General features: G+C 43.0%; 1 protein-coding gene across 1 annotated transcript; it reads right to left on the bottom strand.

Annotated features, from left to right (window-relative positions):
• Positions 1-281: 281 nt before the first annotated feature.
• On the bottom strand, positions 282-12234 carry mxra5a (matrix-remodelling associated 5a). The gene is made up of 9 exons (XM_070957889.1): positions 12168-12234; positions 11332-11558; positions 11009-11138; positions 9773-10163; positions 7817-9692; positions 5658-7696; positions 3649-4567; positions 3232-3558; positions 282-1900 (listed from the first exon to the last, which is right to left on the bottom strand). Exons 2-9 carry the CDS (start codon positions 11520-11522, stop codon positions 310-312), a joined length of 7464 nt encoding a protein of 2487 aa, XP_070813990.1. The 5' UTR covers positions 11523-11558; positions 12168-12234; the 3' UTR covers positions 282-309.
• Positions 12235-17065: the final 4831 nt, after the last annotated feature.

The following is a 17065-nucleotide window of genomic DNA, read 5'->3' as shown; positions in this document are numbered from 1 at the left end:
AATACAGTTTCTTTGGCTATAAAAAGTAAATGTTCAAAATTGGAGGTCTGTTGATCTTTCCCAGCTATGTGCAGTACACAGAAAATCGTGGTAAAACTGGTAAACTATGGTGCAGAAAATACCATCACCTTTTAGCCTCTATACAGGACACACTCAAAGTACCACTGCAGATTTTAATCAGCTCATTATTACATCATTGTGACAGCAGTTTTCATAACACTTTGATCATTAAAAACATTAGCTGTTTTTAACTAGGCAGTTGCTTGGGCATACAGTATGGAAATGGACCATGATGAACACTGAAATTCTTCAGAACACATTGAGAAATGTAACTTTAGAGTCTATGCCAACGGCATTTCTGGCCGTGCATTTATAGACACCACTGTCTCTTTTTGTTGGGCTCTGGATGATGAGGGAACCTTGTGGATGGAGGTACTTATTTCCAAAAAGACGTGGCTGTGTACTGACAGCCAAGCGGGTTTTATCGGGTGTTTCCCATGCTACATCCACTCTAGGGATCCCAGTTGCTACACAGTTCAACTGAACAGCAACTCCTTGTTTAGCGTAAGTCATAGAGGGAGGACCATTGGTAATTCGCGGGGGGTATGCAATCACAATTACCGATGCAGAAAGCAGAGAGCTGCCATACTCGTTTGCAGCACGGCAAACATACGACCCCCGATCATAGATGGATACTTGTTGGATAGCAAGTGTCCCATTGGGCAGTACAGCATACTGTCCAGCTCTCTGTGGCCTGTTGAGGACAACCCCACTGGGTAGTGTCCATGTAAGTCTGAGGGGTTCACCACTAGTTAGACAATGAAGCAAAAGTCTTTCTCCATTCATGATGCTGACAGGTGTGTTGTATCTGTTGTTGATCTCTGGCTTTCTTCCTGGGGACAATGTTACTGTACGCTCCACAAGCCCTCTGAAATTACGCCCCAGACAGCGGTACATACCAGCTTCACCAATAGAGGGGTTGCTGATGATCAAAGAGCCATCTGGTCGGTGGAAAAACTTAGAGAATCGAGCACCACTTTGCAAAGGTGTACCATTGGGTAAGATCCAAGTGACATGAGCTAATGTTGAGCCCTCAAAGGAACAATTCAAAGTCATGGCATTCCCAACAGTCAGCGACAGGCTGTCTGTTTTGGGTCCTCTTACTGGTGGCCTCTCTATAGTCTCCTGCACATCCAAATTAACCACCAGCTTGACCTCCCCTCCTTCATTACGAGCAATACAAGCCAGCTGCCCTGAGTCTGTCCTCTTTGGTGACCTGATTTCTAATGTGCCATTTAGATGAACTGTCATTCTGTTGCTATAGTATGGTGCAGGAAGGATCACATTTCCTGGTAGAACCCACATGACGCGAGGGGTGGGGGTTCCCTTTGCCACACAGTCCACAAACTTCCGCTGATCCTTAGCTGCGGTCACCTTGATGGTGTTGGTAGGTCCACTTAAGCCATTGATCACCGGAGATGTTACCAGGACCTCAAGCCTGACGACTTTATAGTCTTGTCCTGCATTATTCCTGGCCATGCAAGTGTAGTTACCTCCATCAAAACGTTGGACTTTTTGAACCACCAATGTGCCATCATCCAGGACCTGGTATTTGTCTAGAGCTGGGGAGATAAATCTATTTGTAGGGGATATCCATGTGATGACCGGCATTGATTCCCCTTTGGCGTTACATCTCAGTGTAACAGTCTCACCATAGAAAACCTTGATGGTTTTTTGGTCTTTATCCTGGATTTTTGGTGGGGAAGCTGTAACCTTGACCTTGACTCTAACCTTCATCTCATCTTTGCCAAGTTGGTTCTCAGCATAGCAGGTGTAGTCACCTTCTTCTGGCATGCCGACATCGTTGAAGTATAGCGTCCCATTGTCAAACACCACGTACCTACATGCAGTTCAGAGAGGGAAAGGAAGGAGGGAGATATGACACTTTGATGACTACAGCTGTCAGAGTTACGTGCATTAAAGAAATCAAATAAAACATTTATAATTCTATACAATTATGTGGTTATTAAGAATTTGGACATTATAAATTATGATTTACTTTGGTATTTTTTTGTGAGAGAGGTGACTATAAAGGTACCGGTGTTTGCTGCTTTGTGAGCCTTTTTTCTGTGTTCAGTCAGCCATTAGGTGTCAGAAAGAAACATGTTTGGTTGCACAACCTGAACAAACTGACAAGTAGTATTTACAGTATGCTCTTGGTGTCATAGTAGGAAACAATAAATACTGTTGAAATACGAAGGTGTTTTTCTATGGCTGCAGCACATGCAAAAATTGGTTCTTGAAAGTAATTTTCTGTGAGAGTGAGGAGTCATTAATCTTAAGGTGGTGAGCTGCCAGTGCAGCACAGAGTCAGGGAATAGTTTCCAATAAATGATATGGACATATAGGCATTTTAAAGGGATCTTTAAATGTCTCAGTTGATAAAAAGCAGGTTTATTGTTAAATAAAATGAACTAGCAAAGCTAACTCATTTTAGTTTTTATGAACACCACTGGCCAATAGTGATGGATATGTTGAAGATTGAATTGTTAATTTGAATTATATTTTTTAGATGACATCTTAAACAGGTGTTCCAATACAAATTAATTTACATGTGAAATCAGTTCAATGCAACAGTTCCACTGTACACTGGAAAGTTCTGAATGAAGAGATGCGCTGGTAAACACAACCCATGTGTTTACAATAAAGACAATTTTCCAGCTTTGTTAGCCGCTGCTGACTGGCTGTGCTCCAAAATGGATTTAATAACCACATTGACAACAAATTCAGAAATCGTTGCACACCCTTTTTCAATCAATTCAGTATGTGGATTAAATGTACATTTATGTGGTAGCAAAAAGTATCAAAGGTGAAAGGTTGGTAAGTTATATATTTATGCAGTTATCCTTTTTTTTTTTTTTTAGAAACAGCTGTTAGAAAACACAATGCAATTGAACAATACCACAAGTAACCATCTCCAAAATGTTAATGAAGATGACCCAAAGTGCATTATTTTAAATTGGGAGACACTAATAAACTCACAACTGAGTATATATGTGATACTGTCACAGAGTGTGGAACATGATGATTAAAAACCCTAAAGCTAATTCAGGGGAAAAAAGTGGTTTGATTTTAAGAGGTTAAACCCAATGTTAGGTAGCCATGAAGGGCAAATAGTGGTATCTTGAAGAAATGTATTCTAAGATTTCACTAACACTGTGCAGCTCATACCTGCGACTACGGCCCCCAGTGACACTGTCTCTTTGTTTGACCGGGTTGACCATGGTGCCATCCGGAAGTGCCCAGCTGATTTTGGGGTTCGGGACACCAGAGGCCACACAGTCGACCTTTAGGTCTCCACCGTATATCACCTCCTGACTAGATTGCTGCTGTGTCTGCTTGATCTTTGCTGGCCTGGTCAGCACATTGACCCGCAGCAGAATGTAGTCATCACCCATCTTGTTACGTGCCACACACAAGTAGTCACCACTGTCCTCGTTAGTAACAGGATGAACAGTTAAACTGCCATTGGGGAACACCTTGATCCTGGGGTCAAAACTGCAAAAATAATAGACTTATATAAGTATTCATTTCAACATTAAATTAAGGATGTAGGAATAAATATTAATTGGCTTATGGATTTGTTACCTGTACTGAGCATCTACCAGCTTCTTGGAAGGTGTCCTCCAGATGATCCGGGGCTCTGGCTCTCCTGTTGTCACACAGTTGAGCAGGAGTTTACTCCCATAGATTACATCTGTTCTCTGAGGTGACGATGACATGATATGAGCCTTGGCAGAGGACAGATTCCTCCTTATGCTCAAGGTCACTATTCTCCTGCTGGATGCCAAAGTGTTACTGGCTGAGCATTCATATCTCCCAGCATTTCCCGAGCCAAATCCCCGTATGTAGAGGGTCCCATTGGGAAAAACAACAAGGTTGCGTCCACTAACAAATTGAGAAGCAGTGAGCTGTACGCCATCAGGTGTGATCCAGCGGATGACAGGCTGCGGGGCACCTGTGGCAGTGCAGTGGATATAAGCAGTGCTGCCCTCTGGGAGGGTGGTGTTCTCGTGTTGTGTCTGCTGAATCACAGGTGGCAATGCTGAGACATGAAGGCGGACTGAGACTGTATCAGCTCCGGCTGCACTGCTGCCAATGCACTTATAAATCCCTCTGTCTGTGTTAGTGGCCTGGTTGATCCGGAGGGTTCCGTTACTCAAGATGGACACACGCTGCTGAGAGGCAACACCAGGTGGAGCAGCAGCCAAGTGGACATGGTTAGGGAGCACCCATGTGACCCGAGGAGTAGGATGCCCCTCCACTCTACAGTCCAAATCAACTTTGACACCTAGATGCACTGTGATGTCTCTTTCCCGAGGCTGGAGGACCCGTGGATGCTGAGACAGGACCACAAGGTTGACCAGCATCTTGTCTGTGCCGTACTGGTTCTGGACTGTGCACAGGTACTGCCCCCCATCCATTGGCTGTGTATTTCTGATGATTAATGTACCATTTGGATGGACCTCAAACCTCTGGACTCTGGTGTTCTGAGCAACACTTGCCCCTGCATGAATGGAAAGAGAGATTTTTAATATGAAAGTTTTTTTTTCCACACATAGTGCAAAATTAGAATAAGTATTGAATGTAGACACAAAACAATATACTGTAGGTGAAATTGCTATAGTATTTTTTTGTAGGTTAGATATCTGACAAAGACATTTTGATTGGCAGGGAGAGGCTGATGTAGAGTCCTCATCCCAATTAACATACATAGGTTTATTCACTTTACTTATTTATTTATCAGGAAGTACACCCTTAAATTAGCTTTTAGTGAAATAATGTTTTTTCCAAGGTCAGTAAAGACAGGGCCACAGATTCCACAGGTGACAATTTATGTCCAGTGCTACTGCAGAAAGTAATGGTAACCATCATGGTAACCATGTCTTTCCCCCACCTTTACCAATCTTAACTGTAATTGCCCAATTTTAAGCATTTCCAAAACATGGTTTATTTGTCAGATAAATGATACCACTGAACATAATTTGTGGATTTGCAATATTAAAACAATACCAATATCAACATTCTGCTTGGCAGTAGTTTTTGGGTTAGCTTGATTGCTGCCAAGTTAATGTTATAAGTCAAGGACATGCAATCCTACTTGTACAGTTTCAAAAAATAAGATGAATTATATTTTTCATTTTCATTAACAATAGTAGTATATCTATTATGATTGCACTGATGTGACATCTGCGTAAAAAAATTCTGTTCAGACATTTTTATAAAATGCTGTGATCTAATATTAACGAGTTATACATTTCACATGCAGCTGAAAGATATGAAACAACAGTATGGTCATTAAGTCGATGGATACTGTTGTATCTAGTACTCAAATGGTGAGCTCTAAAAATTCCCAGATCCTACTTCATAAATGAACAGTCTCCACTACTTCCACATGAAGTTCAACAACCCAGCCAGAGTCAGGGTTACTGAGCCTCAAATCTGACATTTTCAATAAAAATGATTTGGTGGTAATGTCTCTCAAGGAGGATATTAAATCATTCACAGAGGAAACAACAGCAGCCATTGACACTGTTGAGACAACTTCTCAGAGGCATGGTACGTGAAGATGAGTTATGAGATTGAGTCATACATACCACTCGCAACTTTTGTCCATGACAGAAAGGGCATTGGCTCACCCTTGGCCTCACAGGGAAGCTGTGCATCTGTTTCAGCTTTCACAGTGAAACTTTGGAAATTGCTCTTAGTTATCCTTGGCATCCCTGTTGGAATAGATCCTTGTCCAGGTAGCTGGTGCTTTCTGGACACATCCTGAGTGCTTGTTAGCAGTCCATCTTTGAATGGATCAATTTGGACTGCAGCAGTTGTTGGGGCAGGGGCAGCCGTCTGCTTGATTGTCTGCTCACTGGTCAATCTTAGGGCTGGGAAAGTTGGATTTATACTAAACAGAGCCCATTTGTGGTCAGGTGACTGGGTTGCAGGATGGAAGTCGGATGTTCTCTGAGGTTCTGATGTGGTGATGTGTTGGATTTTTTGGTCTTGGCTATGGATGTCTGGAATGTTGTTGGTCTTGGGAGCTTCCTGAGTAGTGGCCCTCAGTGAAGGGCCCATTTTTGCTTCTATGGAAGGCGTTTTAGGTAGTATAACATATGGCACCACTCTGGATGGAATCACATCAGGCCTTGATGAACTTGTAGAGAGATGTGTGACAAGAGCATTGACATTAATTCCAGCGGTTGCAGTTTCTTCAAGATGCTTATCTACCTCTGACTCACTGCTTGTAGTTTTATTTTGACTAGAACTATGATACAATATTTCAGGCACTGTAGGTTTCCTTGTGCCAACCTGTTGTGTGTCCAAATCTACCTCTAAGCGCATGCTCCTTGTTGTAATTAAGCTTGAAGCTCTTGAAGTATATCCAGGGGTTGTTGTGATTTCATGCTCAATCAAGGAAGCAGCTGAGGCAGATGGAGATGGCAGTAGTGAAAAATGCATGCCAGTCTCATTGAAAAGCATCTTTTCGGTAGGTGTGTATTGATGGCCTGATTGATTCAACCCAAAATCTGTTTGCACTTGTGTTACATTGTGAAAACCTCCAGAGGAATTGTCAGAGCGTGGCATGAGGTCTTCTGTAATGCTCTCCGTTTGTGTCCTCTCTAAGAGTTTAACAGGTGGAAGAAAGCTGCCTGTAAACCTCTGCTGAGAGGTTGATGTGTACATATTTAAGCGTTCTGCAGGAGACACACTCTCTGAGATTCCCATGGCTGTTTGAGAACTTGTCTTTCCGTGACCCGCTCCTGGAGAGGCTGTTGGAAATGATGGTACTGCTGATGTGCTTTTGAATAGTGGTTTGGCCAAGGGTAGATGGCTGTCATTTGATTCAGGGGAAGAAGCTGGTAGTGAAGAGAGTTTGGTGGCTGCCTCGGCATCATTCCCTGAGACTGTGCTTTCTTCATGACTCAGTCTGCCTGATGACGCTGCTTGGCTTCCAGTGAATGGAACAGTGGTATTGAAATTGGCTGCAGTAACTTCTAATGGTTCTATATTTAGCTGGGAGGAGGCAGTGGCCCTGACTGTTGCTAGGGGCCCATTTCCAGGTGTGGTGGCAATAAACTGAGTGGATTCATTCTGCTTTTGTTTCCTTCTTTTTGACCCTCTCCGACGACCCCCATTCCTTCTCCTGGAGTTAGCTTGTTCTAGGCGCGGGGGAGATTGTTCCTCAGACCCCCTCCTTCTTGCAGTGATTGGTACAAGTGTAGTTGTTGGAGATGCTGTTGTGAGCATTGCTTCAGAATGTAAATTATCAACTATGTGTATGTGAGTATGTGCCTGTGATGTGGTTGCAGTCTCACTAAGATATCTTCCATTTTCCTCTTGGCTTGTTTCTGATTGATTTGGATTGACCATTTCACTTCCACTCAAATAGACTTCTCTCTCATTATTATTTGGCCCATCCATATTCTCTCTCCTCTCTGATGCCTTGGACCAATCAGCTGTTTTGACTACATCTGTATTTGTGCTATGGTTCTCTTGCAGAGAAAATGTACTGCTGCTGCTTGCAGTGTTTGTGTTAGCTTGCCAGAAAGTGACAGCATGTAGAGGAACAGATGTGGTCTGTGGGAGGAAAAATACACTGTTTGAAGTTGTGTGTAGACCCACATTCATATCAGGGTCTGTGTGTTGTACATTGTAAGTAGTCTGTGTGGTATGTGGCTTTGTTGTAACATGTATGCTGTGCTTGTGTGGGCTGCTTGATGTCATATCGCGTGTATCATGTGCAGTTTGGCTATTAGATGTCACATGTGTGTCTTGGGTTTGTGTGTTGTATTTATTAGTTTGCATTTGTGTATGCTGTACTGAAGTGTGTGGTGTTGTGAAGTAATCCTGGCTCTCTTTTTCCTGCACAGTCACGCCATCTGATGATCCCTCAATAGTTTCTTGTGACTGTGTTGTCTGCTCTGTCAGTTTCCTCTCTGTTGTATACTCAACTGGGAGTGGTGTGACAGTATTCTGAGCATTTCTATCTCGTATCTTAGCCAGAATATCAGCCCATTTCTCTGGGTCTATTTTGCTCTTTGACATATTAATCTTCCTCCTGTTCTCAACTATATCCTTCCTGTCTTCAACACGTGACCCTGTTGGTTTTCGATGCATTGGTGGCCGGCGCCACATATTCCTCGATGGATGAACGCCCCTCCTGCCCATGGCCACACCTCCTGGAATTCTCCTCCTCAAAGGATCCATGCGGCTTATTGGAGCTCCGACCTGAGTGACCTCGATGTCACCTGATGCCTCCTCTGTATCTTCTGTGGGGACTTTAATCTGAGTGTTGACCCCAGAGGCAGACTGAGGTCTCGCTGGGAACTTCCTCAAAGGCCTGATCATGCCTTTGCGCCTGATGAGAGTGATTTTTGTAGCCAGTGTATCCACACCGTGTTGATTTATGGCGATACATTTATAATGACCACTGTCCAGTAACTGGGTCTGTGGGATATGTAGAGTGCCATTGGAATAGACCAAAGCTCTGGAGGAGTTGGCTTGGAAACTGACTATGTTGCTGCTTGGTAAAATCCAGTTAATTTCAGCATCAGGAGAACCAGATGCTGTGCAGGGCAGGGAAATGGGATTCCCTGCAAATCCCTCGATAGCCATAATTGAAGCATCCTCTCCTGGGGGAGGGCTAGAGGATTCCTGCACTGTTAGATAGAATGGCAGGACAGCAATGTCTCCATGAACCTTGGCAATGCAGTAGTATATTCCTGTGTCTGTGTGGCTGACAGCTTTAATGGCCAGCCGTCCATCACTGGACACAGACACCCTGTTGTCTGGACTGCTGTATGGTGCCTCCACCTTGGAGCCATCTGGCAGCATCCAGTGGATGACTGGTTGACCAGAACTGTGCACATTACAGTACATCTGACTAGGGCTTCCCAGCATAGCACTCAACACTTTGTGAGTCATGTTTGTTGACTCAATCATGACCCATGATCTCCTCTGTCTCCGCACCAGCTCCACCTCCACTGTCTCTGAGATGTCTGTGCTCAGGATCAATTTTACCATCTTGGCTGATGACTGAAGTCTGTTCAGCTGAAGGTCTGCAGTTGCCTGCATCAGCCATGCAGGCTGGGCCATGACATTAACTTTAACACCTGTGTAGTACAAAGCATCCTTCTCAGAGTCCTGTCTGTACACATAGGTTGGATGAGGCTCTTTTCTGAGCATGATCCCCCTTTGTAAGTGGGCTGGCACATTACTGTAGTATGCGATGAGTCTCCACAGTCGCTCATACTTTTCTCTATCAACAGAGCACTCTATATCCACTGACAAAGTTATGTTGGATAGCAACTGGAGCTGATTCACCTGCTCCCAGCTGACCTTGGTAAACTCTCTCGGCTTGCTAATGTTGCATTCCAGATCCACCTCATTCCCATGTTCGTCTGACAGGCCCAGGGAGATGTTTCCAAGTGGTTCGCTGAAGTTTTCCTTGGTCATGACCTCACTCTCGATGTCATCAGGTGGGGAAGTCCTGCGAGGAGAGCTGATGACAGGGCTGCTGCAGACTAGGTTCTCCACAGCTTGGAGCTCTTCCCTCTGGAGGTGCCTAGGTGAGGCACACATCGGACACAGCTGGCCACTAGGAAGTGCCCTGTCCTTTTTACATTTCAGGACACCTGGACAAGAAAAACAACACTGTGAAATGAGGTCTTGAAGCAGTAATTTAAAAAGCAGGAGCAGAAATTTTAAGTCTAACCTGGTGAGATCTTATCCCAGTTACGAAGCCACCTCATGTTGCAGTCACATGTCCACGGGTTCCCATGGAGGTACAGGTTCTCCAGCTGGGGCATGGTGGCCACTAGTCTGGAGGGCAGTGACATCAACCCATTGTCTGACAGGTGGAGGTGCCTCAGAGTGGAGACATGGAAGTAGCCCATTAGAGTGAATGTGGTGAAAGTGGCTGGGTGCAGCTGCTGAAGTCGGTTGCCTTCTAGCTGCAGCAGCCGCAGGGAGGTGAGGCCCTGAAAGGCATCTGGGTGGATGAACTCTAGTTGGTTGTGGTCGAGGTGCAACCTGGCCAAAGCCCACAAACCCTGAAGGGTGTGTCTGTTGATCTCCTTCAGCTTGTTGTAGCTAATCTTCAACATCTAAACCAAATAGCAATGAGAATGAAAAACATCATCAGTAATAATAACATTAGGAACCACTTTAACACTGCCATGTCAAGCCATATTGTACTCAATATAAGCTTCATGTAGCAACAGTGAAAGTCAGACATTCAAGGGTAAAATCAAGCTTTAAATATTATATGGTTTCAATGTTGCCTGTAGTACTATTTCTCTGATACAGTTGTTATTATGTAGATCACAGTTTGATTCACATTGAAATTAAAAACATTTTTGAGACGTTTGTCTCTTCTGGAATTAAGTGGGAAGTTCAGGTCCAGCTTTCAGGTTTATTTTTGGTATTTAAATAATAAAAGTTAAAAAAGGCACAGTAAACTAGCAGCATGAGCATGAGAGAGAAAGTATGAGAGAGAAAAAAATGAAATGGTTGCTGTTCTTGAACCCTGAAAAGATAACTTGGAGTTTATTGATTTTTTCACCAATGTATTTTTTCTTCTGTCTAAAATGGAAATATATGCTGGCCTAGCCAAGAAAACAATGAGGCTGAATACACCTTGCTCCAAATATGGCAAGCATTGCACTAAAATTTATCATTCTGCATTGTTTCCTCTAAGGTTTTGTCAAGGTGGATACACTGGGAGAGACCATTTGAAGACTCCAAAGGGGCACTTACTAATAATATTATTTGCCATCTGAGCTCTAAAATACCATAATCTGTTAAAAATCAGCAGAACAGGCAAAAGTCTGTGTGCATAATGTCAGAATTGCTATCATTCATTCATTCATTCATTCATTCATTCATTCATTCATTCATTCATTTTATTCACTGCAAGGGAACATTTTCATGGTGTGTTCAGCCAGTGTACCTGTAGTGAATTAAGGTCCCTGAACACTCCATCAGGTAGACTGTGGATGTCATTTCCGTGCACCAACAGCAGCTCCAGCTTCCTCAGACCAGCCAATGATGTGGACGTAATCTTATTAATTCTATTGAACCTGAAACAACAAAAACAGAGTGGGCAGTGTAATAAAGACTAAACCCAAATTCATGAGAAACAATACATGAGCCTGCTTACTGACATGCCATAAAATTAAATCTGCTTCTAATACTGAATTAGGACTGTAATCCAAACACTGACAAAAATAACAGGCGTGCCGAGCCAATACGGAGGATTCCACAAGGACTGACCCCAGGTTCATGCGCTCCACGTGTTTTGATACAGCAGCTGGGATCGTGATGAGGGAACGGAAGGTGCAGTGGAGCTCAGTGGGCTGGGGGCAGGAGCAGGGCCGGGGGCAGGGCACAGAGGCAACAGGGGGCAAGAGAATCAGCACCAGCAGGGTCTGCAGGACGCACACGGCGGCAGGGTCCATCATCATCGGGAGGGGCAGTTAGAGGAGATGTCCGTGCAATAACTGCAACAGTAATAATGTCACCAACACATGCGATTGTTACCATTTATTGAAATGTTTTAATTTTAATTAAATCTAAAATAATAACCCGGTGAGATGGAAAAGATTGTAGAATCACGTTTTCAGGGGGAACCTCAACAGGAATATCACAATATATACACGATCACCCAAAACAATAACAGAAACAATAACTACAAGATGATTAAATGACACCAAATGTAAAAAAACCCCAAAAAACAACATCCCCGAATCCTATTAATTTTAATGTCATTATTATTGATTATTATTATTATTACTGTGTCGCGTAATAATAAAGTCGAAGCAGAATGCAAAAAAACGGATGGATATTTCCTGAGATAGTAAAATTAAAGTTGGAAGAAAACAGTCTCAGATGAAAGTCACAATCCGTTAAAGGTAAACTGAACTTGATGGAGCGCTGATCCGAGTTTAGCTCAAGTTTCTTGGGTGACTCCCTGCCTCCATCACCGCCTGAATGGATGAAGTCCGGTCCGGTGCGCACAGTGCGCTGCAGCGGTGGTTTCAGGCAAAGTGCTTCTTAAATATTTAATCACTTCAGCTCAAATCTTTGTAATGAAATATAGATGCTCTTACCTCAAAACCTTGATAGTCTCTCTCTGGGGAACTCCTCATCCATTTCAACATGGACAAAGTCAAGAAACCGCAGAGCTGAATTAAAAATAGAACAAAAACGGAAACCTGTGTGGAAAAGTTGGTGTTACAAAGTGTGACAATGCACGGAGGAGAAAAGGAGCACGGATTTTATGTAAAAATCCTCGGAGAAAAGGTTAAGCTCGCTCTCTTAACAGCCGGATTGCTCTGTGGATCTCCAGTAAACAAAGAGTGAGGGAGCCACCGTGCGCGCAACAGGAGGAGTCCGAAGTTTTGCGGGAGGAGAAAAGAGGTGGAAGAGAGTTTCAGTAGTGCGTCTTAACTGAGAGTATGAGACTGTAACACAGCCAAACACACTCTGATGCTGCTGAGTGTAAGAATGCTTGGTTAACGTTGCTGGGATATATTCAGTGAGTCATATTGGAACTATGAGACGGACAAACTGTGGCTTCAGAGCTGCATGCGACAAGGCCGGACCCAGACCCGTTTGGGCCATGAGCTGAACAGCAATGCCTTCAATATCTACATGCTAACTTTTTTCTAGAACTTCCAAGTGCATCTCACAGCCTTCATCAGCAGACTGGGTTTACTCACTTGTCATTTCGTTTTACAGGGTTTCTACTGCCCTGTCGGAGCATGTACAAGACAGCAATATGATCCTGCAGGTCCTGTGGGACCTGAACAAAATGCCTCAGGTGGAGGATAGATTTACTGCAAAATGGGTCTCTGTCACTATCTCAGGATGAGAAAAAATATGAGCCCCTCATGGAAATGCACTGTCTTCCAGTTAACTGTGCACTTCACATCATCACAGACGAAAGATGCTAATATGGGGGCCAGTGTTGACTGCAAGGCATTAAACAGATACTACTTTGCTTAAAGGCCCCGAGCAAGCGCTGGCTGTTGAGCACTGTAAAAAGTGATGCTAATGGGGGTCTTATGATCAATCCAAAATAACATGTTATTAGTTTGGAAATAAGCAAAGGAACAATATGTTTTTACATCGTAACTAGGGTGATTCAGAGATGACTGCACATATTTTTCACCTTGATTTAGACAGACAAATTTATCTTATCCTCTTGGCTTTGCGAGAGAGAATTCCAATCCCAAAATGTCACATTATACCTACTACATCGCCTCATGCGAATAATCAGCAACACGTCATGAGGTTTCACAACTTGCACTTGAGGGTTTGAGGGTCAAAAGCCCTTCTGTTGCCTCAGGACAAGAATATGCAGTTCGTCCGGGTGTCAAAGAGAGAATCAGATTCACAAATTAAGCATACAAAGTTTTTATATGCTGATAGTCCACTTTAATAAAAAGCTTCACAAACATCTTGTGTGGTGTTCTGTAATCTACTGTCATCTCTCACGTTTAGCGACTCACAGATTATAACAGAATGAATATTAGACTTTAAATTGCGTTTAGTCATTCTGACACATACTGTTAAATCGGCCATAAAGGTGTTCAGCTGTTGGTTTTGCCCTTCTCTCTCGCTGACTGTCAAGACAGGGGGGCTGGGAGCTGAAGGTAAACTTCAAAGCCCTTTCATTAGCACTGACTCACATATGCACAGCATGCTGTCTAGACACACACCCATTGGAAAAAAGAAAGCATGACACACACACACAGACAAACAGAGAATAACAAGAATGGGCCACATATAAAAAACAGAAGTTGACAGCCTGAGGGAAAGGTGAAAGGTTTATTATTGCGTCATTTTGTGAAGCTGGAGAATGATTATCTATCTGATATCAGCTCAAAAATTGATTCCATTAATATTCAGCCATGATATCATGCTGGAAATTTGGGCTCAGCCATGTTGATGTTGAATTCTCTCTCGTCCTCCTTGAAACATGACCCATGGTGTTAGCTTTGGCCCCTGAACTTCCATCCTTGACTCTGGATATCTGCATCACCTACGTGTTGCAGTCCAGAGGCCTTCTGGCTGCTGAGTCCGGGCTTTGTGACACTGTTTAAGTTGGAGAAAAGTGGAGGTCAAAGGCGACGGAGGGCGGGTTAGCAGATGGCCTCCCGTTCCCGCTGCTGGACCGAGAGCCTCCATCCATCACAATGTCAGTGTGGGCCTATAGCACACCTGCATCAAAAGCACATGGAAGTGAGGTCACTGAAGCTATGTGGCCTGCGGCAGCAGTCAAAGCGTGCCTCGATGAATCATCACAGCAGCGTATATCATTTTATTTGAAAAATGAATATTTCATCGAGCCCCTGAGACAATCTACACATAGATGTTAAGCTTACAGTTCATTCAAAACACAGGTGACTTTCTCTTCTCGGCTGCTTCTTCTGTTGCACATCATCACAAGGTCATTTTTCATTTCAGGGTTTTGTTGCAGCTTCTCATTAACGGCATTGTGATCCCAATACCACCCGGTATTAACGTGATCATCGGATGCGTTATCTGGATAATGACATCTGAATATAAGCCTTTGCATTTAATCTGGCATTAATAAGCATTGCCGTTATCTCCGTTCTGCCTGAATTGTGAACAGATCTCCATATGCAAATAATGTAGGCGGGGAAGCATCAATTTCTGTCATTTTCCCAAACATTCACTTCACACAGCGATTGGTCAGCTGTGCGGGTGTGAGAAAGTAAGCAGGGTTTGAACCTCTCTCTCGATCTCTGTTTTAAAACTCATTACACGGCACTACCATGATGTTTTCCGACAGAGACCATCTGAAAATGCACTCTGGTATCCCCATAATTAAATCAGTGTGACCATTTAGAACAGCCATAAACACTTCTGCTTTCCAAAGTGGTTGCAGCAACACGTTCTACAAAGAGCTATTTTCCAGCATACCCCAACACTTAAGAGCCGGTTGAGAAGCTTTCTAGCACTAACTCAAGTTCAGTTTGCCCTGCCCTGACCCTAACCTTGAACCTGGTTTTGGTCCCTCAAGAGTCTACGCATTAGATGCTGCAGTTTGGTCTCTTTTTGGCAGCTTTAGATAGCAGGAAGAGGCAAAATGATTTGACCTTTCAACACATCGGGGGGAAAAAAGCTGCACTAATCGGAATCAAATTAATGCAGGTTCATGCTGGCTGTCGTGAAAAACCTCTGATAAACCCACTTTACCTGCTCAGCTCCAAACAGCTGGCAGACCCAGTCAGGAACTAGCTGTTGAACACAATGTAGCATTTAGCAGCCTAAGAGCCAGATCATTTTCTCAGGAGATGGTGGAGACCAAACCAGAGCAAAAAGAGAGTGCTTGTTGGACTTGGATATTCATCGGGATTGCAAATGAATGTTGATGTTCCACCTGCATTTCCACACTTCTTTCCTGGTTTTCCTGGAAACTGGGTTAATATATCACCTGTTCAAACAGCCCAAACTATTATTTTATCACCACATTATTATTTTGTTTATTAGGCCATCTAAAACATTATTTGGAGTTCAAACTGATGAACACATCACTAGTAATCCATTGTTGCAGCCAAAAAAGTGCACACAACAACAGTAAGGACAGTAGGTCAAAGTTCAAGTAGGATTTGGGTCTGTAAACTGTGATAAAATTTCTACAGTGAACGTTTTGGGTCATAATTGTACCATTTGCCTTTGTTTCTCTACCATATGAGTTGGTTATCTTAGGGGTTCGTCTTACTGCTCTTATGTATTTTTCCCCATTAAACCTGTTTTTAATTATGCCTCTGCGTTCTCAGATCTCAGTTATTACTTTACTGAATGATGTGATAGAACCAACAGCCAGAGCTACAAACATAAAACCCAAGTTTTAAGGGTAATTAGGAAGCGTGAAGGTGATTGCATCTCTTTGTTTAAAAGCTGCCTCAGTCCATTACTAGCCACCTGAGGCATATCATGACTGTAAATTGATTGGTAGACTCAGTCTACTTCAGCGCTTTACAGTTGAGTTTCAGCAGATCGATCCTCCTCGCTGGCTAAGTGGTGAGAAAGGAAACAAATAGGCGTGGAAGCCCATTGCACAAAGTGTGACATCCTAAATGGAGTCTGAGCATAATTGTGCTGCTCAATGCAAAAATAGTCAATTTCCAAAGCAGGATCCAATGAACTAACAGTGAAACAGTTTACAGTCATCAGTTCCAATACAAACAACATTATTCTCCATTTTCCAGCAGTTCTGTTCCTGGAACTCTTCATCAGTCCTCAGAGTTATTACCTGAAAAGAAAAGGGAGGCCATTAATCACAAAATGAATGCCAACCAAGGAGCTTGATAGATTACCCTCAGGATTGATGAGGCTGTCTGGTTCCAGGATATTTGATTGACTTTAACGATGAGGCGTTCGCAATGAGAAGTGGAAGGTAATGTGAAATTAAGAGCGGCCAGAGGACTCCCACATGTCTCTAGATTTAATGCTTTATGTGCTACTTTGAGATTAACTGTAAATATCTCACATGACTGGTTAATGAAGTCTGAGTTTCTGTAGGTGGCACCCTTTATTTTAACAGTCCAGCTTGTTGGGCTTCTCTTGTTATTTTTCAGGTCAGATCAAATATGGAAAATCTAATTCAATAAAAATGTTATGGAACAGTGTCAAAATTATGAAGCAATAAGTCGAAATGTTATGACAGTTTTGAACTGAAAAGGCATGATTAACTACTCATAAGTTCAATTTATCAGGAATTTCTGTCTTTTGTCATTTTCTTATATTATATTTATTTAGAAGTCCTTATTTGTTCACAATAAAAATGACAAATAGTTGCGAAAAAGAAAATAGTTTTTCATGGAACAAATGGAAAAGCAGTAAATGGCGCCGTTCATTTGAAGTCTGTGTAACCTAAATGGAGGAGGAGGGTGAAGAGGAAACTAAGATGATGATGAGAAGGGGGAGAAGAAAGAGAATGAAGGAGGACGACATAGAGAATGAAGAGACACAG

This window comes from Chaetodon trifascialis, chromosome 24 (genome assembly GCF_039877785.1).
Source record: "Chaetodon trifascialis isolate fChaTrf1 chromosome 24, fChaTrf1.hap1, whole genome shotgun sequence".
NCBI classification, from domain to species: Eukaryota; Metazoa; Chordata; class Actinopteri; order Chaetodontiformes; family Chaetodontidae; genus Chaetodon; species Chaetodon trifascialis.
This window is presented reverse-complemented; position numbering and strand designations above follow the sequence as displayed.